A 25276-nucleotide genomic window follows, 5' to 3' on the forward strand; every position below is an offset into this window, starting at 1 on the left:
TACTCAGGAGGCTGAGGCAGGAGAATTGCCTGAACCCAGGAGGCGGAGGTTGCGGTGAGCCGAGATCGCGCCATTGCACTCCAGCCTGGGTAACATGAATGAAACTCCGTCTCAAAAAAAACAGATAAAAAGAATAAGTGCTATGGATAACATGCACGACCAGTGTGGGGTGCAGGGGAGATTAGACTTCAGTTGGTAGAACACACTTCTTTAAGACACTGAACATACACAGATAAACCACCTACTATGTGCCAGAGTCTGCAGGCTTTAAGGAAACAAGCACAAAGACAAGATAGCTAGGTCTTTGTCTCAGGGGGCTTTCTATTTAATGGGAGGGACAGACACAAAAATAGAAAATGACCACATTGAGCATTCACACAGAAGTCCCTCTCATCCCACAGAAGCAGCAGCCAACCCAGTCAGAGGGTCAGGGGCCACTTTCCTGAGGTCACCATCCAGCCATCCATCCAGTATTTGGTACCCAGTCTTTGCCAGGGGTACAAAGATTAGTATAGCAGGATCTGGATGTGTGTGTCTGCCAGAAGGACACATGCAAGGGAAAAGGCGGTAGGTATGCCCTGGGGGCACCCAGAAGAATAATGAATTTTCCTGGGTGTGTCCTTTAATGTACAACAGGCACAGAGCAAAAGCCCTGGGTTTGAGTGGGCAGCTCTGGCACCTGCCGCCTGATTGTGGACCAGCCTCTGCTTCCTCTTCTGTAGATGGGGATAAGAAAATCTACTCACAGGGCTATCAACAGGATTAAATGAAGACACAGCTTTAAAGGCCTCTGTAACCTGCCAAGAATGTGCTAGCAAGTGCCCTGCTCCCTGGTGGGCTACAGGGGTGGTACTTGATCTCCCCAGGTAAGGAAGTATGTGAGCACCACTAGCCTTAGAGACAAGCCCAGGTCCCATCCAGCTATTTATTTCCTAGTGCAGCCTCAGGCCAACAGCAACCTTCCTGAACCTTGGTTTCCTTATCTGTAAAAATAAGGACATTACTACACCTGCTGTAAGGATACCATGAATGATACTCCTGACATATGGCAGGTGTTTAATTAATGTTCACCCCTTTCCCTCCTGTGCTTCAACATGATGGGTGGAGGGTCAAGGTCAGCTGGGTATGTCCCTGAGAACATGACAGGTCATTTTCTCTCTCCAAGGGAAGAAGGTGACAGCATCTGCCTTGCTGTAAATGAAACCCTGCTTGGTGTCTAGCATGATGGAGAACTTCCCTATCTAATCCCTGCAAGCTCCCCTTCCTCTTCAGCACAGAACTTTAGGGTAAACAAAGTCATCAAACACTCACTCCCAGTGACTGCAGGGGACAGGCTAGAATGTTATCTCCCAGTCTCTACCCTTCTCCTCTCAAAAGACACGACAGTGTGTCACCCTCATTCCTACAAATGTCTACAAGTGTTCAACCTTCATTCCACATTTAGAAGGCTACATCATTCCTGCAGCAAACAGTTATTGAGCAACTACTAAGGGCCCAATAGGGGAAATGCCCATAGGAAAGGTAATAGACTAAAAGGTAATTCATACCAAGTGCAAGTGACTAACATCTGATCATTCCAGAAAAGGGTTTTTGATGGCATAAGGAGGATGTTAAGGGGGATCATGGGGATATTGTATGTCTTGTTTGGGAAGGGAATTTGGAGCCTGTCAAAGTGAAAAGTGCAGAGCACCCAAAGAGAGGCTGAGAGCAGTTATTATCCATTTGTCCACCCACCTACCCACCTATCCATCCATCCATCCATCCGTCCACATATCCATCCATCCACCTGTCCATCCAACTATCCATCCACCCACCCACACACCCACACACCCATCCACCCATCCATTTGCCCATCTATCCACATATCCATCTAGGATATAGTCTATTCTCAGCACTGTGCTAGGTAGGTCCTTGGAATTCCACTGAACAAAATAGCCCCCTTCCCATCCTGGTGTTTACTGTCTAGCCAGGAAAGAGTCCCAGAAGAGGAACTAGACCAAATAGTTACTCTGACTCCTGTCTTCTTTATCAGAAGTTGCCAACTAGTAGACCCCATAGAATCCACAGTCTTGTTTTGTTGCACTTAAATTGTATACTTTTACTTTTAAAATAGAACATTCGCTGGTGAGGTGACTCATGCCTGTAATCTCAGTACTTTAGGAGGCTGAGGTGGGCAGATTACTTGAGGTGGGGAGTTCGAGACCAGGCTGCCTAACACAGTGAAACCACATCTCTACTAAAAATACAAAACAATTAGCCGACGTGGTGGCCCATGCCTGTAATTCCAGCTACTTGGGAGGCTGAGGCAGAAGAATAGCTTACACTCGGGAGGCAGAGGTTGCAGTAAGCTGAGCTTGCACCACTGCACTCCAACCTGAGCAACAGACTGAGACTCTATATAAAAAATAAAATAGAACATTCAGATAAAAAGTCAGGTTTCTGACTTTCCTTGACAATCAATAACTCGACAACACCAGGCCCTTATTCCCACATAGTAAAAACTGGCTGCGTGGCCCGCAGCTGCTGCCTCAGAGCGGGCATCAGTTCACTGGCCCAACACAGTTCCCACTGCTCCCCGTCAACCCTGCAACCGAAGCCAAGTGGCAGATAACATTTGTCATAGAGCCTATGCTGCTGTTTTTCTTAGAGCAGGTAAATATTTCTCTATGCCTGTGCTTTTTCCTACCACCTGCCCCTTCACTCACTGACTGATTGGTCCCCTATGAGCAGCTGCATAGGCAACCCCTAATTTTGCTAAGCCTATTCTGAAGATTGCAATTAGCTCAGTGCAAATCTTCAGGAAACCCACACTCCTGTCCCTCCTGCAAATCCAGGGCAGGAAGTCAGAAAAATGGAAATGAAGCACCATCCCTTCTCCTGCCATCACAGATGGCTTCTTTCCTGTAGAGGATACATGTCCCAGGCAGGATTCCACAGGCCCCAGGGCTTCCTAGACATTCTGTAATGAGGCTGGCATCTGCCCAGAGCCCTGCCTCCCCCAGGGCAAGACTGTTATTCAGGCAGAAATCTACTCCACCCCAGGAGTAGCTATTGCTCAAGAAGACCCGTGAATCCGGGGGACTCTTTGGAAAGAAGGTCACTTGAAGGGCCTGAACCAGAAAGCCAAGTTGTGGAGGATAAAGCAAGACTCACAAGTGAAATGATTAAACTCCTCAGAGTTTGCCCAAGGCAAGGGCATGAGAAGTGACTAGAGAAGACATCAGAGAAAAAATAAAAGGCTTCAGGTCCAAGCCTCCTTTTTAAAGGCTTGTAGCCTGGCCCCGTTATTTTTCCCAAATGGGTAGCCAAGCTGTGTCTGAGCACCTGCAAGTGACAGGGAGCTTACTCCCTCACCAGGCAGCCTACTCGGTCTCTGGATGACTTTGCCGGTTAGATGAATTTTCTGTATATTGAGCTGAAATATATCTCCCTCTTTGTTTTCCCCCATTGGTTCCAGTTCTACCAGGTGGGAGCCTCATGAAATAAGTCCTCTAGCTTGGGGGTTTCTAAACTTGGCTCTACATCATTTAAAAAAATCATCTCCTGAGCTCCAGTCTAGATACTCTGATTCCATCACCATAGGGGGATATCTCCATGTGGCCTGTCCTATATCCATTCTGCCTTCTTCTGGTAACAGCAGCTCTATTTGTATTTGCACTGGTGGAAGCAAGCCTTCTTTTTGTGCAGTCCTGGTGGGACTGTCCCAAAGTGCCTGCAGAGCAAGGAGTGGAACAAGCTGGGCTTGTTCTTCCCCAGGAATTTGATTTTTGAACAGAGAGAAACAAGGATGAAAGCAAGTAGGAGCTGATTTATCTCGAGATTGTTTCTACCACCTAGATCTGTAAAGGGGCCCAGGGATCCAGGGACCCAATAGTCTCATCTTTCTGACACTCAGGTCTTCTTATTTTTCTTTGCTTCTGGGAGCTTCCCCACACATTTTCAATAAAACTCTATTTCGTCTAAGTCGGCCAAAGTCCTTTTTCATGCAAAGGACTGTATCCAACACAGATGGGGTGTAGGTGGTGTCTGGGAATCTTAATGTCATTGTGATGGAAAGTCTTTTGGGGGCCATGCTCTTTGTCCATCCTCACTGTTTCACATAGAAACAGAGACCAGAGAAGAAGGTGCCCCCTAAGCACCAGCCCCAAGGTCCCACAGCATCTGCAGAGTTCTTTAGAAAGGCAGTCAAGACAGAAATTTAGGAAGAAACAGCACCCATCAAATTTCTCCTACACTCTCTTCTGCTCAATGACATTTCTCCCAGATTTTCTAGCCCCAGTTTCCGAGGGTGAAACTCTCCCCTAAGACTCCACCAGGGCGGGGGTAACGGCTCTTCACTGTTCCCCCCTCCCCCGCAAAGAGCTGGGTAGGAAGCAGTAGGGGCACAAGGCGGCTGGATTGGACGGCATGAAGACCTCACGGAGAGGGGTCAGCACTTGAAAAATTCCTCAAGTCAAAGGGCTTGGGGCTTGGGTGCCGCACAAGGCCCTCACTGTGTGCACATTGTCTCCCTGATAAAAGGGGCCGGGCCTGGGAAAACGGAGCCGTCTCCAGGCAACGGGGTAGGCTGTTGAGGAATGCCCAGGACCCCTCCCTCCCCCAGACTCCAGGGCCAGGACAGCAAGGGGGTAGGGAGGGGCAAGGGGTACAGTGTGGGTGCCCAGAGGAAAAGGAATGAAGTCCAGAGCCACTCCAGGTGGTGTTGGGTGGTGTGTTTGAGTCATGGAATGAAGCAAGCAGAAAGTGACAAAACTCTTTTCATTAGGCCCTCAGCCCCTCCAGCCATCCCAGAAACCCCTTCACTTCCCCAAACAAACAGGCAGGGCCTGCCCTTGTTCAAGGAGAGCCTTAAGGGTAGGGGAAGGTGGAGAGAGGCACAAGGAGTTTGTTCCCCAGACCCAACTGTCTTCAACAGAGAGTTGTGTGTCTCCACTCTAAGCCTCTCAACCAACTCTAGGAGGAGGGGACTGACTTGGAGTCCACACCTCATCCTCACAGTAGAGGGACTGCCAGCCCGCCAGGATCTCGACACCCTCCTCCAGAGCTTCTGGAAGACGGCCCTCCAGCACACCCAGCTGAGCTGCGAAGCAGGCCAAGTGGCTTCCTTCCCCCTGGCTTCCACAACAATTATATTCACAAGCAATTAGTAATTGCAATTAATTGTTAATAACAGTTTCATTTCAGGGCCTCTTAGGACCACCTAAGCCATGTACCAGCTCCACCTATGCCATTATTTCTAATCTTTCCAGTTCTCCTTTCAAGAAGATGATCCATGACCCTGCCTTCCTGCTGAGGAATGTGAGGTTCGTAGGTTGTGTTTGCCCAAGGTCACATAACTAAGAAGGAAAACAGGGACCAGAGCCCACAGTGCCCAGGCCATCTGGCTCTGGGCTGTCCCTTCGACTTTGCTCCCTCCCTGCTGGTGACACACAGTCCTTGTCACAGGCAGGGAAAGTGGCTGTCTGTGAATGGGGTCAATAGGGGGATCTGGTTTGGCTCTTCCCAGCCAGAAAGCGAGGAAGCTGTAAGGTCAGCCTCTCACTGGCCCCGTGGTAGCAGGGCCAGTAGTGTCTCTTGTTGCTGCCCTCCATAAGCAGAGAGGCCAGATGAAATCCAGGATATCCATTTAAATTTGAATTTCCAAAGAACAATGCAACATTTTGCTGTATAAGACCATCGTAAATATTGCATGGGATAGACTTAGACTCATTCATTGTCTATCTAAGTGTTAACTGGGTGTCCTGTATTTTTATTTGCTAAATCTGACAAGCCTACCCTTAAGCCACTGCTGGTAGTGCCAGCTCTGAGTTCACCTCCCATCCTTCTTCCAGGTAGCACAGGTAGATGAGAAATGTCCTGATTACCACAGGGCTGATTAAGCCCACTGCAGTCCTCACAGGGACACACCAAGACACCCTGCAGTCCTCATGCCTTCAATCAAAGCAGCCTAAAGCAGTTTGGCCTCTAAAAGGAAAGGGTAGCCTCAAGTTACCAGCTGTGCCAGAGGGAGGAGGGGAAGCCTTGGAAATAACATGGAAGTATCAGGTATTCTCCCTGAATTCCAGGGCAACTGAATAATTTCTAGGACTCTCTTCTAGGCATCCTCAATCCTGAACTTTCCTTTAATAACAGTAACAGCATCTATTCAAGAGCATCTATTCATTCATTCCTTAAATCATCCATCGATCCCAACCTCACATCCATCTATCCTAGCCAGGCATTGTGCAAGGCTCTGAGGGTCAGTGGTTGCATAGGGAAGGCATAAACTCTGCCCTCGGGAAGCTTATATGGGTAAGACCAAACACAGTCACAGGTAAACTAAGCACCTACATTGAAAAATAGCCGTGGCAGAGAGGAACTCAGCATTCTTACTGGACACTCATAACATCCCTGTGAAGTTAGTGGTATAGGAAGGTGGTGGCATTGAGATCCCACTTTACAGACAAGGAAACTGAGGCTCCAAAAGGTACAGCATCTTGGCCAAGGCCACAGAGATAGTTAGTGGCTAGGACTTCAAGCCCACACTGCCACCTGTCAGCCTAGAGTTCTCTTGAGTATTATCTTCTTTCCCATTTAACCGTCTTGGGAATCATGTCTGACATGTGTTAGGAAATCACATCTTTAATACCAAAACACAGGGGAAAGAACAGAAAAGATCTTGCCTGAGATCCTTGGCACTTTAAAAAGAGGAAAATATTCTATGCACATCCAGGGACAATTTCTGTAAAATGTCCAATCTGTAAACCTGAGCTCATAAGTGTGTGTATGGCTAACAGAATTCCCTTCTCCCTGGGCACCTTTAATGTTTTGGCTGCCTGGAGGGCTCTGACAGGGTGGGGCTGCCTGGCTGGAGGTGGGATGCCTTCCTCTGAGGGTGAGGTCACTGGAATCCTGTGCTTGGCTCTGCACTGTAACATGGAGTGCTGCCGCCCATTGCCTCATACTGCTATCAAACGCTGGGTGTGTGGGGGTTGTGAGGCCCCAGGGTCCTGCTCCCTGAGGCCAACGCCCTCAGGAGTAGCACAGGAGGGGCTGAGCTTCAGGTGGGAGTAATCAGGGAATGGCATAAGAACTATAGTGCCCAGGCTGGTCCTTTGGATGGGCCTGAGCCAGATCCTAGCCATTGGACCCCTGGTCCGGGGCAGTACACAGATACTTGCCAAAAAATGATGATGTAGACATGACCCCATCCTCAAAGAGCTCTGTCATTCATGTGTTTGTTCAGTCACTTGACCAACACTCTTCAGTATCTATCGCGTGCTACACACTGAAGCCCTAGCAGTGGTCAACAGGAGGGTGGCACCATTAGAAATTCCTTTGAAGGAATGAGTCCAGTTCAAGTCCCAGCCCAGCCCTGCTTCTGTTTTGTCTCCTTGAGATGGTGCATGGTTTCTCTATGCTCTGCCCCCCTCACCTTTAAATGAGCCAACAGTCAACTCTTGCTCATTGCCAAATGCTTAACAACCAGTTCTCTGGATGGAGGAAAAAGCCCCGCTTTCTAGCATTTGCCAATTTCCACAGTGTAAATGCTCCCACAACAGCCAACTGATTTTCTGCTGGACTGAGTCAAGGTAAGAGGGAAAAAGAGAATTTTAAGAATGCCACCAATGTCGTTCTTCGGTTTCATCATCACACTCCCAATCTTGCCATTGCCAATATCGCACCACCTCCCAAATTCCTCATTCAGTCGACAGACATTTCCTTGTACCTATTATCTACCCTGTTCTAGGCATGGGCAAATACCAACACCAAGTAGAAGTGGGTGGGCAGGTAATGGTGGAGGGCACAGAGGTGATGATCATACAGCGTAATAATTCTTGGAAAACCTAGAAATGCACAAGGTGCTTAACAATGGGTATCAATAATCCTTGTTTAGTAGGAAGGTATAGTCTGATATTCCCTTCACTGGATTTGATGGATGGTAGCTGAGGAGGGTTTCAAACCAAGGACACCCTTTTCATTTTTTCCCCAACAAATAAAAGAAAAAAGAAACCATTGGGAAGGGTGGGGAATAAAAGCGAAGATAACAATAGATCATTGCGGAAATGGAATAGCAGATATTCAGAGAACAAGGCTGCCAGCGGAGGAAGAGGACAGGAGAGTCAGGGCTCCAGAGACTGACCACATGGGGAGGACTGCGGTGGGCTGGGTAGGAACAGCTTCTATTCACCACTCCAACACTCCTCCTCCCTGCTTTATCGAAGCTTCAGAAACCTTGTGGGATAAACTGAGGGCAGGGAGGTACACCAACTCCACCTGCTTATGTCTTTTTTATTTTTGGGGTCATGTTAAATGTTTTCATTTTGAAAACCAAACCTAGGATTCTGGTAAACTCTACAGGAACAGTAAAAAAGTCTCTCCACCCTCTCTCTCTTTTTTTTTTTTGAGACAGAGTCTAGCCCTGTCACCCAGACTACAGTGCAATGGTGTGATCTCAGCTCACTGCAACCTCCACCTCCCAGGTTCAAGCAATTCTCCTGCCTCAGCCTCCCGAGTAGCTGGGATTATAGGAGTGCACCATCACACCCAGCTAAATTTTTGTATCTTTTGTGATCTTGTGTGATCTGCCCACCTTGTCCTCCCAAAGTGCTCGGATTACAGGCGTGAACCACTGCACCCGGCCCACTGTCCTTTTTAAACACAATTTCAAATAGCAGCCTTACAATTACTGTGGCATCCTGGTAAGTAAAGAGTCAAGATTTTATATGGAAGTGAATAAAAATAGAAACTCCTCCACTGTGTGTTCTATGTTACTTATGCCTAAGGTGAGGTGAGTTTCAGACTCCATTATGCACAGTACAAGTTATCCTGCTTGGACTAGGGTAGGGCAATGACATATGCTAACTGAACAGCTATTGTATGTTGAGCTCCAGGGATATCAAGAAGAGTAAGAGACCGGCCTTGTTCTTGCAGAATAGACAATCATAATACAGATGCAGCGTAGTATGTGTGCCCATAGCACAATGAAGTATGTTTTAAGTTATACAAAGCGGGTCAATATTAACACTGTTGGCAGTGTGGGGTATGCCAGGGAAGACTTCTCAGAAGAGGGGACACCTGAGCAGGATTTCAAAATGAATGGAAACTGGCCAGGTGTACAAGACAGGGCAGGGTATTCCAGGTAACAGGGAACAGAATGTACTAAGGCGAAAAGGTGTTTGAGAACTACAAGCTGTTTACTCTTACTGCAGAATAAACAGTACAAGGCCAGGCATGGTGGCTCACACCTGTAATCCCAGCACTCTGGGTGGCTGAGGCAGGCAGATTACCTGAGGTCAGGAGTTTGAGATCAACCTGGCCAACATGGTGAAACCTCGTCTCTACTAAAAATACAAAAATTAGCTGGGTGTGGTGGTCCATGCCTGTAATTCCAGATACCCAGGAGGCTGGGGTATGAGAATCGCTTGAACCCTGGAGATGGAGGTTGCAGTGAGCCGAGATTGCACCACTGCACTCCAGCCTAGGCAACAGAGTGATACTCTGTACCTAAAAAACAAAAGAAAAACAAAAAACAGCACAGGAAGCAGAGCTAGAGGCAGAACTAGAGGTAAGTCAGGGCAGGCATGCTTATGACTTTGACCTTGAGGGCAACGATTCCCCACCACAGGATTATATTAATAAAAGCAGATCCATGGGGAGGGGGCAGACAGGAGCAAAGTGTAACTGGTCAGATTTGTGTTTCAGAAAGATGACCCTTGGGTGGTCACACGGAAGGTAACCAGGAGGTGAACTCAAGATAGGAGGTTTCAGACAAGGAGCTGCTAGAAAATTCTAGGCAAGAGAAGCAGTGGAATGGCAGCGGGACTGAAAAGAACTGAGTTTGATATCAATTAATTGTAATTCTCTTTACCCTTGTGGTTCTCTAAACCGACAGATCAGGCCGGGCACGGTGGCTCACACTTGTAATTCCAGTACTTTGGGAAGCCAAGGTGGGAGGATCGCTTTGGGAGGATAATTTCAGCCATGGAGTTCAAGACCAGTCTAGGCAATACAGTGAAACCTCATCTCATTTAAAAACAAACAAATGCCGATTGTCCCCCCCCCCACCCCATCCCAAAGGAGAGCATCACCTTTAGCTCAGACCTATCCAGAGCCAGGCCTTATACCCTTGCCTAGCCAGGCTCAACCTCCTCAGGCACCCCTAACAGGATCTGTAAATGCCTGGCTATGAGTTCTCTCAGCAAAGAGCTTTGGGACTAGAGACCCTTTATTTCTCCTGAAGATGAAAGGTCTTTCTCCAGCTCACTAGCCACGTTTCGGATTGTCCTCAGGGGACCCAGGCTGGCTTGGAGTCTACAAACTGGACACACCAGGGGAGAAGAGTGGTATCCTGCAATTCCCCCACCTGTCCACAACGAAACCTGATTCTACCAGAAGGCCCTGGACCAGGAATGGGAAGACAGAGAAATGTCTGCCTTCCTGAGAACGGCTGAGAAGGGTAGAAAGGGGGCAGCATCATTGTCCCTGTTGGGGTGAGGGCGGGTTCACTCTCCATCCAGGCGGCAGCTCCTCTCCCCCTCATTATCATCTGAAAGGGGAACGAAGGGGGCCCTATGAGCTGGCTGCTTCCCTTTAACCACTTCCTCCCCTGGGAGACAGCTCACACAGTGCAGGAAGGGTTGGGGAGGGGGCTTGCCCAGAGGCACCCAGGCTCTGCAGAATCGCCCAGGCATTGCAGGGATGCCCCGCCACCTGCTGGCCGCTCCTGGTGCCAGGGGACAGGCATTGTTCCAGGATTATTCAGGGCAGAACTGAGACTCTAAGGCAGCCAGCATCAATTTGGAGAAAGCTAGGAAGACATTGAGATTCAGAAAGGTTAGGAAGTTCGTGAAGAATTTAGGATGGAGTTCTGTAGGAGAAGCTGATGTGTTGGTGGTAGGAGGTCTCTGTCACAAACATCTAATAATTGCAGGGCCAACTGCCAGGTGAGTTAATGAGTCTTAGTTTCTTACTTCTCCACTTTTTCACCTACTGAGGGGCAAAAAGAACACCATAAACCAAACTTTGTCAGGTCCTAATTAAGTGTGGGCATAGGACGTACAATTAAAATATACTAGGAAAAACTCCTCTGGCCAAAGCAGTGTCCTCACCAGTGCACACAGCTTAAAATTTACACACTGGTCCTTCCTGTGAATTAGGGAGACTGAATACCAAAGTCAAAATTCAAATGTTATGGCTGAGGCCATTCATTGCATTTCAACCTCATTCACTATTCCCCTACCCTACTGTACACTATGTATACCACATGAACACTGGAGGAACAGAGATTAGTAAGACCCAACTTTATCACCCAGGAGCTACAGGGAAGTGACCAACAGACCAAAGGGTGAAATAAATAGCACAATGGGATAAATCCTAATCCAGACTGCCCAGTATTTGGCATGAAGAAATTAAACAGGCAGGCCTACAAGGGGCTACTATTAAGATGATTAATGTTGCATAGGAAGGGTCACACTTACACAGCACTTACTGTCTACCAGGCACATCCTATGCACTGTTATACTAACTCAGATCTTAACCCTACTTACTATATTAACTCTGTGACATAGGTACTATCATTGTTCCCATTTAGGTGCAGTAACTTACAAAGGTCATATAGTTACCTCAGGGTAGAGTTGGAATTTGAACCCAGATAACCTAGCTCTGACACCTGTATTCTTAACCACTACACCATACTGCCATTTAAGCTCAACCTCCGTGCAAAGACGTAACTTCCTTGAAAATTGCTGAGCCAGGGATAACAGAGCCAGCAGAGAACACTCAAAATCAAGGTCAAATGTTGGGTTGAAGCGAGATAGAAAACTTCAAGAACCATGCAGGCATTTTGACTATAGGCAGGTGGGCATTGTTCAGGAAGAGCGCCTGGAAGCAACACCTTGGCAGACATCAACCCCTAAGCCCAGAGGCTGAAAGTGATGCTTCACATAAACACATAAGCAGAGACAAACAGTTTCATAATAAATGCCTTTAAGCAAGCAGCAACACCTAAGATGATTCACACTGCATCAGAACAGAAGAAAGGTGATTCACATGACCACTCTAGTTAAGAAGTGGCAATTTCTGAGCAAGTAAGTGAAGACTGACGTCTGAATAGGCTGAACATACTTCAGTGTTGACTGTATATAGAGTATACATTAAAAACTATAAATAGCAAAGCATAGGTTTAATCATTCCCAACCTAAGTTAATGTCTTAAGGAGTGAATGTGCGTGTATACACGCACATTAGACTAACAGAGCATCTGGTATGCTTAGAGAACAGGATGCATTCATTTATTCAGTTAATACGTAGTTACTTGGTGCCTACTGATATGGTTTGACTGTGTACCCACCCAAATCTCATCTTGAATTGTAGTTTCCATAACCTCCATGTGTTGTGGGAGGGACCCAGTGGGGGATAATTGAATTATGAGGACAGTCACCCCCACGCTGCTGTTCTCGTGGTAGTGAGTTCTCACAAGAGCTGATGGCTTTAGAAGGGGCTTCCCCCTTCGCTCAGCACTCTTTCATTCTCTCTCTTGCCACCTTCCACCATGATTGTAAGTTTCCTGAGACCTCCCCAGCCATGCTGAGCTGTGAGTCAATTAAACCTCTTTCCTTTATAAATTATCCACTCTCAGGTAGTTCTTTATAGCAGTGTGAGAATGGACTAATACAGTAAATTGGTACCCCAGAGAGTGGAATGCTTCTGTAAAGATACCCGAAAATGTGGAAGCAACTTTGGAACTGGGTGACAGGCAGAGGTTGGAAGAGTTTGGAGGGCTTGGAAGAAGACAGGAAAATGTGGGAAAGTTTGGAACTTCCTAGAGGCTTGGAGGGCTCAGAAGACAGGAAGGCGTGGGAAAGTTTAAAACTTCCTAGAGACTTGTCAAATGGTTTTTATCAAAATGCTGATAGTGATATGGAAAATGAAGTCCAGGTTGAGGTGGTCTCATATGGAGATTAAAAACTTGTTGGGAACTGGAATAAAGGTCACTCTTGCTATGCAAAGAGACTAGCAGCATTTGCCCCTGCCCTAGAGATTTGTGGAACTTTGAACTTGAGAGAGATGACTTAGGATATCTGGCAGAAGAATTTCTACACAGCAAAGTTCAAGAGGAAGCAGAGCATAAAAATTTGATAACTTTGCAGCCTGACAATATGATAGAAAAGAAAAATCCATTTGCTGGGGAGAAATTCAAGCCCACTGCAGAAATTTGCATAAGCAACAAGGAGCTGAATGTTTATCACCAACACAATGGGGAAAATGTCTCTAGGGCATGTCAGAGATCTTGGGGACAGCCCCTCCCATCATATACCAGGAGGCCTGGGAGGGAAGAATGGTTTCATGGGCTGGGTCCAGGGCCCCCCTCCTGCGTGCAGTCTCAGGACTTGGTTCCCTATGTCCCAGTTACTTTATCTGTGGCTAAAAGAGGCCAAGGTACAGCTGGGGCCGTTGCTTCAGAGGGTGCAAGTCCCAAGCCTTGGCAGCTTTCACATAGCGTTGGCCCTGCAGACGCACAAAAGTCAGTATTCAGGTTTGGGAACCTCCACCTAGAATTCAGAGGATGTATGGAAACACTTGGGTGTCCAGGCAGGAGTTTGCTGCAGGAGTGGGGCCCTCATAGAGAACTTCTGCTAGGGCAGTGGAGAAGGGAAATATGAGGTTGGAGCCCCCACACACAGTCCCTACTGGGGCACTGCCGAGTGGAGCTGTAAGAGGGCCCAGCATCCTCCAGACCCCAGAATGGTAGATCCACTGCCAGCTCACACTGTGAGCCTGGAAAAGCTGCAGACACTCAACGCCTGCCTGTGAAAGCAGCTGGGAGGGGGGCTGTATTCTGCAAAGCTATAGGGGTGGAGCTATCCAAGGCCATGGGAGCCCACATCTTGCATCAGCGTTACCTGGATATCAGACATGGAGTCAAAGGAGATTATTTCAGAGCTTTAGGATTTAATTACTGCCTCACTGGATTCTGGACTTGCATGTTTTGGCCAATTTCTCCTACTTGGAATGTGTGTATTTACCCAACGCCTATATCTCCATTGGGTCTAGGAAGTAACTAACTTGCTTTTAATTTTATAAGCTTCTAAGAGAAAGGGATTTGCCTTGTCTCAGATGAGACTTTGGACTTGGACATTTGGGTTAACACTGGAATGAGTTAAGACTTTGGGAAACTGTTGGAACGGCATGACTGTGTTTTGAAATGTGAGATTTGGGAGGGGCCACGCATGGGATGATATGGTTTGGCTGTATACCAACCCAAATTTCATCTTGAATTGTAGTTCCCATAATCCCCACATGTCATGGGTGGGAAGGACACAAAGCGAGGTAATTGAATCCTGGGGGTGGTTAACACCATGCTGGTGTTCTCATGCATGGTAGTGAGTGAGTTCTCACAAGAGCTGATGGTTTTATATAAGGGGCTTCCTCCTTCACTTGGCACTCATTCATTCTCTCTTCTTCCACCCGGTGAAGAGGTGCCTTTCGCCATGATTGTAAGTTTCCTGAGGCCTCCCCAGTCATGTGGAACTATAAGTCAATTAAACCTCTTTCTTTTATAAATTACCCAGTCTCAGGCAGATCTTCAAGCAGTATGAGAACGGACTAATTCATCTACTATGTGGCCACCTTTGAAGACATGCACATGCAACCCTGTTCTCTATCCCCAAAGGCCATCCATGAGTCCATTGTCAGACTTCTCTGGTTCCCATCCATGTATTCCTCTGCACTGGATGCAATGCCTCCCTGTCTCCACAGTTGGGTTCACCCTCTGAACTGCAATTTCTATGTCTCCAGCTAGACTGATAACATTTATCACCTCTGAGTACCAAACAGCTGGGATAGGGACTTAGTCTCCAAATGCAGCTCCACATAAGCAGGAGCCTGTTCCCTACTATACCCATACATCTCAGCTATGCCTGGCACCTAATCAGTGCTCAGTAAACTACCTGGTAAATGACTGCTGCAGTGATCTTGACACAGGTGTCAGGTCTCTGCTCCTGGGAAGCTTACCAGCTAGGGGGCACTGCCTGAGAAGAGGTTGACAGTGGTCATGTCTGCCCACCTTTGGTGTTCAGAAGACAAGCTCTGGAGCCAGACTGCCAGTACCTGGAAGAGCTATGATGCACACTCAGGCACTCTGATCCCAAGGGCTTGGCATAAGGACTGTGGACTTGTATTGCTTTCTTTTATCCTCATAATAATCTCATTTTATGGGAGGAAGGTGGCTGAGGCTGAAAGGTAAATCTGGCAAGTACCCCCAGATGTAGTTCAGATTTTTAAAGTTCTCCATTGTTAGGAAGGTAATACGGTGAATATATCATATTTTATATAACACTTCCAGTGGGCTCTGAACTGTACTCCATATCAAACACATTCAGATGCTTGCAGCAAATCAAATGAACAAACACACTTAGTATAATTATAGCCTCACTTTCCTGCAGATTAGGCTTTGCTACCAAAAGAATTGCAAAATATTTTCTAGTTTCCAGAGTATACTGGATATGATATTTGCAGGTGAAGGACTGTGGACTCAAAAATATAAAGCGCTTAGAAGAGAATGTGGCACAAATTAGGTGCTGTGAGCCTAGCCTGCAGCAGCTACTTAGTATGTGTTACTTTCCTTCTCTCCAGCCAGGCTCTGATAGCACCTGAGCCTCTCATAGCTCTCCCCTTCTATTTCCCCAAGAGATGAGATAATCCCCACTCCTCTCTTGTCCCAGAAGGCGGTAGCATTTGCAAATTCCTGCTTACCAGTCTGTATGGGCATCATCAATCACCAACAGGATCCTGGGTCTTTGAACAACAGGCGTGGAGGGACCTGGAGGCTCCATTAGCCCTGAGGAAGCCTGAGGGGTCTGCTTCATGGCACTGGAGAGGGAGCTAAAAATGCTGGATCCTGGAGAGGAGAAGGAGGCAGCCAGGGGTTGGGGGTGCCTCCTCTCCATGGCCGGGGAAGCAGGTGAGCTGGTCGAGCTATCTGGGCGTTGCAGGTCCGTCATGTAGCCATTAGGCAGGTTGGCCACGAAGCTGCTGTCAGAGAGACGTCGACGGAGGAAATTCATGGCTGTGGATGGATGGAGACAACTGGCTCCTACCCAGACGTGTGTAGGTGAGGCCCAGAAGACAGGCTGCCAGGTACAGGGAGTGGTAGGACTTTAGCCAGAAGAGCCAGGGGGATTTTGCACAACCAGCAGTCAGCTTTAGCTGCCTTTATTTACCTGCTGGAAATAAGCCAATAAATACATAAGTGGAAATGACCTCCAGCCTCCTTAAGAGCAAACAGATATAGCACTTTCCTGCCCTACTACAGCTGGCAACGTAAATTAGGACATCCTTCTGGAAAGGAATTTGGCAACATGTATTCAGAGGATAGCTTTTTAACCTACAATTTCCATTTTCTTGAATTCTATCCCCAAGACAGACTCTAAGTTACAGAAAAAGCTTCATGCACAAATATGTTTATCACATACTATTTACACTAGCAAAACACTGGGAAGTATCTCAACATTCAACCACAGTTTAATAAATAAGTCAACTACAGCACAGTTACCCAATGAACCTTTTGTGGCTATTTTTAAAGGTGTCCTGAAGAAGGGATTTTAGCAACAGAAACAATTTTGTGTTCTAATGATAAATTTAAAAGATAATGATTCAAAATTATAGGAACCAAGTGACTACAAAGATGTACAAGCTGAAAGAACAAAACTTTGGAAATAAATCAAAATATTAACAGTGATTATATTTTGGTAACACAAGTACATGCCATTTTTTCTTTTCCTTTCCACTTAGATTTTTCAAATTTTCTAGAATGCATATTACTATGGACTGGCATGCCCCCCACCTCACCAAATTTATACGTTGAAGATAATGTTGAATATGATGCTTTGGAAATGAGCCCTTTGGGAGGTAATTATGGTTGGTGAGGTTGTTAGGGTGTGGCCCACATGACGGAAGTACAGCCTTCATAAGAAACGATGCCACACAGCTTGCTTTCCCTGCACCATGTGAAAGCAAAGGTAAAAGGCTGCTGTCTACAAGCCAGGAGAGGGCCCTCACCAGAGCCAGGAAAGCAGACACCCTGACCTTGGACTTCCCAGCCTCCAGAAATGTGAGAAATAAGCATCTGTTGTTTAACTCACCCAGCCTATAGTATTTTGTTATGGGAGCACAAGCAGACCAATATATACATCTATTGCTTTTCTAAACAGAGTAACATAAGTCTAAAAAGCCAAACAGTTCATTTGGGATCAAAATATCCCATTGAGAACAATAACTATTTAAACCATGGAATTAGACATTATATTTTTGTATGATTATTATATACAATGTTTTTTTTTTTTTTTTTTTGAGACAGAGTCTCACTGTGTCACCCAGGCTGGAATGCAGTGGCATGATCTCTGCTCACTGCAACCCCCACCTTCCAGATTCAGTGACTCTCCTGCCACAGCCTCCCAAGTAGCTGGGATTACAGGCTAATTATACCACAACACCCAGCTAATTATTGAATTTTTAGTAGAGATGAGGTTTCACCATGTTGGCCAGGCTGGTCTCAAACTCCTGGCCTCAAACTCCTGGCCTCAAGTGATCCTCCTGCTTCAGCCTCCCAAAGTGCTGGGATCACAGGTGTGAGCTATTGCGCGCAGCCAGTATTTTTATTGTAGTAAAATTTACTTAAGATTGAAATGCACAATTCTTAGGTATACACTTCTTTGAGTTTTGATAAATGTATATATTGGTATAATGTTTATTATATTCCTATTACCTCAGAAAGTTCTTTTGTGCCCCTTCTAGTCCATCCACATCCCCTAATAGGCAAATACACTTCTGATGCATGTCACCATTTATTAATTTTACCTGTTCTTGAACTTCATATAAATGTAATCAAATATATTATGCTTTTGTTAATAACTTCTTCCCTCAATGGTTCTGAGATGCAATATGTTGTATATGTCAGCAGTCATTCTATTTTTAAAATCACTGAATATCATCCTACTAGATGGGTAAACCACAGTAGGGTGGCTCACACCTGTAATCCTAGCACTTTGGGAAGCTGAGGTGGGCATACCACTTAATGGTAGGAGTCTGAGACCAGCTGGGCCAACATGGTGAAAACCCCTCTGCACTAAAGATAAAAATAAAATTTAAAAAAAAGCTGGGTGTGGTGGTATACGCCTGTATAACCAGCTATTTGGGAGGCTGTGGCACAAGAATCACTTGAGCCCAGGAGATAAAGGTTGTAGTGACCCAAGATCATGCCACTGCACTCCAGCCTGGGTGACAGAGTAAGACATTATCAGAAAAAAAAAAAAAAGAAGAGGAGGAAGAGAAAAAGAAAAGAAAAGAAAGAAAGAGAAGAAAGAAGGAAAGAGAGAGACATAAGAAGAACAAGAAAATTTGAAATGCTTCCAGTTTTCAGGCAGGATCACGAGGTCAAGAGATTGAGACCATTCTGGCCAACATGGTGAAACCCTGTCTCTACTAAAAATACAGAAAAATTAGCTGGGCGTGGTGGCGCACACCTGTAGTCCCAGCTACTGGGGAGGCAGAGGCAGGAGAATTGCTTGAACCTGGGAAGCGGAGGTTGCAGTGAGCCGAGGTCGCGCCATTGCACTCCAGCCTGGCGCCTGGTGACAGAGTGAGACTCTGTCTCAAAAAAAAAAAATTTTTATTTAAATCTTTTTGTGGAGATAGACAGATAGATGGATGGATGGATGGATGGATAGATAGATTCATTGATAGATTGAGAAATAGATCTTTTCTTCGGTAAAATATCTAGGAGTTAATTTGTTGGGTCATGGGGTAAGCGTAGGTCTAAGTTGATAACAAACTGTCAAAAAGTTTCCTATAGTGGTTGCTTGATTTTGCACACTCCAGAGTTCCCACTGCTCCATATCCTTTCTGACATTTGGTTGTTGTCAGTCTTTTTCATCTTACCCATTCTAGTGGACGTAACATAGTACCTTATTGTGTTTTAAATTTATTTTGTCTGATACTTAACGAGACTGAACAAGTTTCGTGGGTTTACTGGCCAGTAACTTATCATCTTTTGTGTAGTACCTATTCAAATCTTTGGCCCATTTCTAAAAGGTGGGTTATCTTTTTATTTTTGATTTGCAGGAGTTCTTTATATATTCTAGAAACAAGTCCTTTATCAGATACATATATTGTAAACATTTTCTACCAGTCTGTGGCTTGCTGCTTCATTTTCTTCATAAGCAGAGCATAGCAGAATAAAACAACTCTTAAAAAAGTGAATTGTTTGAGATAAAAGCAACCCAATAATAAAAAATATATATACCATAGGATGAGACCACACTTCCATATTTTGAGTATTGGGAATACTTTACATACCATTTCATATATATGTATCTAGACATACACACACACACACACACACACACACACACACACACACACAATGTCTATATATATATGTAAATATAAATATATACTTCTATATACATATATAAAATCTATTATACATATCTGCACATGTATAATAAATTATACATGTTTTGCTAAACAGATACTTTTATTTTATGAAACCTAATTTATCAAATTTTTCATTTATGGTTAGTGTTTCTGTGTCTGTTCTTAAAAATCTCTGCAACCCCAAGATTGCAATCATACTGTTCTATAGTGTCTTATTGAAGCATTATAGTTCTAGCTTTTCTATTTAGGTTGGGGATTCATCTAAGCTTGATTTTTGAGTGGTATGAAGTAGGGTATGAAGTTCATTTTCACCTCTGCTCATTTATCCAGGTTACCAGCACCATTTATAAAAGTATTTTTCTCCCACTGAATTGCTTTGGTGGCCTTGTTGGCACTAATTGGCTGTACACTCATGGGTCTACTTCTGGACTGTTCAGTATGCTCCATTAATCTATCTATTCTTATATTTCTTGATTGCTGTGGCTTTCCAGGAAAGTTTTAAATTCAGGCAAAGTGAATCTTCCAACTTAAATTTTCTGCCTCAAGATTGTCTTAGGTATCCTAGATCTTACGATCCTATTTTCATATGCATTTTAAAATCAACTTTTATGAAAAAGTCTGTGCGGATATTGTTCGAGATTGTGTAGACTGAGTAGAATTGTCACTGAAAAATATTGGGTTTTCTACTTTATGAACACAGTAGACCCCTCCATTCAGAAATTTTTTTGTCATTTTCAATATGGAGATCTTGCATATATTTTGCTAAATTTATTCCTATTTTTTGGCATGTTTTTGACACTTTTCTAAATTTCACTTTCCATTTGTTTGCTGCTAGTAAAATATTATGTTCAATATATTGACATGCTAAATTCAAGTATTGTTTCTACTAGTTGTTTATAGATTCCTTAATGCTTTCCATTTAAATAATCATGTCATCTAGAAATAGAGAGACTTTTACTTCTTTACAATCTGAATGCCTCTTACTAATTTCCCTTATCTGATTGTCCTAGCTAGGACCTCCAATATTGAATAGAAACCATGAAAACATGCACCTTACCTTGTTCCTAATCTTAGGGGGAAAATGCTCAGTATCTCACCATTAATGTGGTGTTAAATGTAGATTTTTGGTAAATTCACTTTATGAGATTCAGGCAGTTCCTTTCTATTATTATTTGGATGTGAGTTCGTATCATGAATGGAAGTTGAATTTGCCAAGTGATTTGCTAAATCTATTGAGAGGACTATATGTTTTTGAAACCATTTATTTGCTTAACAATGTAGTAAATTACATAAACTCTATTTGATCATAGTGTGGTACCCTTTTAATATATTGGTGGATTCAATCTGATAATATTTTGCTAAGGATTTTTGTGTCTATGTTCATGACAAAAACATTGGTCTGTAGGTTTTTTTTTTGACAATGTCTTTGCCAGGTTTTGGTATCAAGGTAATGTTAACCTCACAAAATAGGTTGGGAAGTATTCCCTCCTTTTCTATTTTATGAAACAGTCTGTGTAATGTTGGGTTTTTTTTCCCTTAAATTATTGGCAGAATTCAACAGTGAAACCATCTGGGGTTGGTTTTTCTTTGTGGGAAAGTCTTTAATAATGAATTCAATCTCCTTTATAAAGCTATTCACGTTTTGTGTTTCTTTTTATCTCAATTTTGACAATATATGATTTCAAGTATGTTGTCCATTTCATCTTGGTTGTAGGATCTTATGATTCCTCCTGATACGGGTAATTTGCTTTTTCTCTTTTTGACTGATCCATGTTGCTAAGAATTTATAAATTTTATTACTCTTGTAAAGAACCAACTTGCAGCCTTTTCAATTTTCTCTGTTGTCTGTTTTCTATTTCACTTCTTTCTGTTTTTTATTAATTCCTTTCTTCTCTTTACTTTTAATTTGCTGTGTGTTTTCTAGAGTCTTAAGCTGGAAACACAGGTAATTAATTCTAAACCGTTTATTTCCCCAATATAAATATTTAAAGCAATGTGCTTCCCTCCCAGAAATTTTAACATGTTGTATTTTCATTATTATTCACTTCAAATTATTCCTATACCCCTTATAATTTTTTGACCCATGTATTACTAAAACATGCATTTAATTTTCAGATTTCAGTGCTCTTTAGATATTGTCTTGTTAATGCTTTTAAAAATTCATTTGGGATAAGTGAAAATAGTCTATAAGGTTTTAAGCCTTTTGCCATTCATTAAGATTAATTTTATGATTCAATACAGTCTATCTTGATCAATGTTCCAGATGCACTTGGAAAGAATGCATATTTTGCAGTTGTTGGGTGTAATGCTCTACAAATATTATTTAGATTGTTTTCAAGTCCAATTCCCCAGGTAGCTGACACTCCCATGGTAACTTGTAAACAGGAAGTTTATCAAGCAGTGCTTCCATTCATGCTCAACAGCTGTGGGCAAGAACGAAAAGATTTGGGCTGAGAGACATACTGAATTACCACACGTTCAACAGAGGCGTCAGTTGATCTTACTGGGCGCATGGACCTGGGACATCTCTTTAGATGTCCTCATTATCCAGCCACTCCGTGAGCTTATTCTCTGCCCACTGATCTGTCAAACCAGCAAAGCTGCAGCTCTCCACTTTAGTTCCAGCTGCTCCATCCCAGGTGGCCTGGGAACAGCCACCTAAATGTGTATTTCACTAAGTGGGTGTGGCTTCCTTCCTTTAAGGGTCAAATCCTGTCCACATTCTATCTATTTTTTGTTTTTTTCCAGCAACCTCAAATCGTTTGAAATACTTTGTCCAAAGTTTATCATTATCATCTGGGAAAGGTTTAGCCCAACACAAGCTACTGAGTCATTACTGGAAATGAGCCTCTTCCATTTTTCAAATACCAGATGGAAAAGTTAACAAAATATTAGTGTTCAAGGGACCTTAGAGTTGGTTTAACAATTCCTTCTTCAGGAACTCTGGACAAACTGCCATTGGTAGGAACTCCGGTCAACCTTCCATTGGTAGGAACTTCCTGACTTTGAGAAGAATCACCTCTCATAATCTTTTGACCTACTCCAATGTTAGTCAATGGCTTCTCCGGTCACTTCATCCCACTACAGTCTCCAGTGGAACTTACAGACTGGCAAAAGGAGAACAATTATGAAAACGCAAACAAATATTTATGGTTTAGGGTAAGTGCAGGAAGGAATACACAGAGTATGGTCATTGAAATTCACTTTGGGGCAGAACTTCTTCAGAGAGGATGGTTAGGGAAGGCCTCTCTGAGGAGGTTACTTTTAAAAATTTCATTTTTAATTGACAAGCAATAATTGTATGTATTTCTGTGATGTTTTCCTATGCTTACATAGTAGAATGATTAAGTCAAGCTGATTAACAAATCTATCACCTCACATATTTATCATTTTCTGTGAAGAAAACATTTAAAATCTACTCTTTTAGCAATTTTGAAATATACAATTCATTATTTACAATGCATTATAGTGACTGTGAAGTCATTATTTTGTACAAAAGATCACAGGAGTTTCTCTCTCATAACTGAAACTTTGTACTCTTTGACCAATATGTCCCCTTTTGCTATTCAGCCACCTCACCAGCCTCCACCTCAGGCAACCACTATTCTACTCTCAATTTCTATGAGGTCAACGGTTTTAGATGCCACATGTAAGTGAGATGTGGTATTTGTCTTTCTGTCCTTGGCTTATCTCACTTATCATAATGTTATTCAAGTTCATCCATGTTGTAGCAAATATAATAATTTTCCCTTCCTTTTGTGTGTTTGTTTGAGATAGGGTCTCACTCTGTTGCCCAAGCTGGAGTTAGTGGTACGATCATAGCTCACTGCAGCCTCAACCTCCCAGGCTTAACTGATCTTCCCACCTCAGTCTCCAGAGTAGCTGGGACTATAGATGTGTACTATGATGCTCAGCTGTTTTTAAAAAAATTTGGTTGGGGGAGGGTCTTACTATGTTGCCTAGGCGGGTCTTGAGCTCTTAGCCTCAAGCAATTCTCCCGCTTTGGTCCACAGAGTGCTGGGATTACAGGCATGAGCCCAAACCTTCCCCCTCCTTTTAAGGCTGAATAGTATTCCATTGTGTGTATATATGCCACATTTGCTTTATCCAATCATCTGATGATGGGCACCTAGGTTGGTTCCACATCTTAGCTTCTGGGTATAATGCTGCAGTGAACATGGGAGTGCAGATATCTCTGATATATTGACTTCAATTTCCTTGGATACATACCCGGAAGTGGGGTTGCTGTATCATATGGTAGTTCTATTTTTGGTTTTCTGAGGAAACTCCATACTGTTTTCCATAATGGCTGTATTAATTTATATTCCCACCCATGGTGCACAAGGTTTCCCTTTTCTCCACACTCTCTCCAACACTGGTATCTGACATCTTTTTGATAATAGCTATTCTAACAGGTGTGAGGTAAGATCTCATTATGGTTTTAATTTGCATTTCCCTGATGATTAGTAATAATGAGCATTTTTTTCACATATCTGTTATCCACTTATATGTCTTCTTTTGAGAAATGTCTATTCAGTTTCCTCGCCATTATTTGATTGGATTATTTGTTTTCTTGTTACAGAGTTGTTTAAATTCCTTATACATTTTGGCTATTAGCCCCTTATCAGATGTATGGTTTGCAAATATTTTCTCCCAGTCTGTAGGCTGCATCTTTGTTAATTGATTCTTGCTGTGCAGAAGCTTTTTAGTCTGATGCAATTCCACTTGTTTATTTTTGCTTTTGTTGCCTGTGCTTTTGGAGACACTTGGACAATGTCCAAGAAATAATTGCCCAGACCAACGTCATGGAATTTTCCCCCTTTGTTTTCTTTTAGTAGTTTTATAGTTTCAGGTCTTATATTTAAGTTTTTAATCGATTTTGACTTTTTTGTTTTAATACGAAGTGAGATAAGGGTCCAATTTCACTCCTCTGCCTGTGGATATCCAATTTTCTCAACATCCCTTATGAAGAAACTGTCTTGTCTCCATTGTGTATTCTTGTCACCTTTGTCAAATTTCAATTGATTGTAAGTGTGTGAGTTTATTTCTGAGATCTCTATGTTGTTCTATTGATCATTATGTCCTTTTTTGGTGGGTTTTTTTTTTTTTTTTTTTTTGAGACAAAGTCTCACTCTGTCACCTGGGCTGGAGAGTGCGGTGGTGCAATCTCAGCTCACTGCAACCTCTGCTTCCTGGGTTCAAGCGATTCTCCTGCCTCAGCCTCCCAAGTAGCTTGGACTACAGGTGTCCATCAACACACTCTGTTAATTTTTTGTATTTTTAGTAGAGACAGGAGTTTCACCATGTTGACCAGGCTGGGCTCAAACTCCTGACCTCGTAATTTACCCACCTCAGCCTCCCAAAGTACTGGGATTACAGGCGTGAGCCACAGCACCTGGCTATGTTGTTTGATTATTATAGCCTTGTAACAGATTACAAATGTGTCCAGCTTTCTTCTTTTTGCTCAAGATCGCTTTGACTATTCAGAGTCTTTTGTGGTTGTATACAAATTTTAGGATTTTTTTAAATTTCCATGAAGAATAACATTGGAATTTTGATAGGGATTGCACTGAATCTGCAGATCATTTTGAGTAGTATGGGCATATAATTCTTCTAATCCATGAACAGAGGATACCATTCCACTTATTTGTGTCACCTACAATTTCTTCATAAATGTTTTACAGTTTCCACTATAAAGGTCTTTCACCTCCTTGGTTAAATTTACTCCTAAGCATTTCATTTTTGGGTGCTATTATGAGTGAAACTGATTTCTTAAGTTCCTTTGCAGATAGTTTGTTGTTAGTGTAAAAAAATGCTACTAATTTTTATGTGTTCATTTTGTACCCTACAACTTCACTGAA

At 43.6% G+C, this 25276-nt stretch overlaps 1 protein-coding gene across 5 annotated transcripts in view; it reads right to left on the reverse strand.

Moving 5' to 3' along the window:
• Positions 1-25276, reverse strand: part of SYN3 (synapsin III) — a 493419-nt gene that overhangs the window by 429644 nt on the left and 38499 nt on the right. For 4 of the 5 annotated variants that reach the window (XM_017536348.2, XM_017536345.2, XM_037741268.1 and 1 more), the window contains exon 2: positions 15735-16204. In XM_017536348.2, the coding sequence (XP_017391837.1) occupies positions 15735-16045 (311 nt within the window). In that variant the 5' untranslated portion in view covers positions 16046-16204. The remainder of the gene's footprint in view (positions 1-15734; positions 16205-25276) is intronic. The other variant, XM_017536347.2, reaches the window with a different exon arrangement.

This window comes from Cebus imitator, unplaced genomic scaffold (assembly GCF_001604975.1).
Source record: "Cebus imitator isolate Cc_AM_T3 unplaced genomic scaffold, Cebus_imitator-1.0 Scaffold97, whole genome shotgun sequence".
Taxonomy (NCBI): domain Eukaryota; kingdom Metazoa; phylum Chordata; class Mammalia; order Primates; family Cebidae; genus Cebus; species Cebus imitator.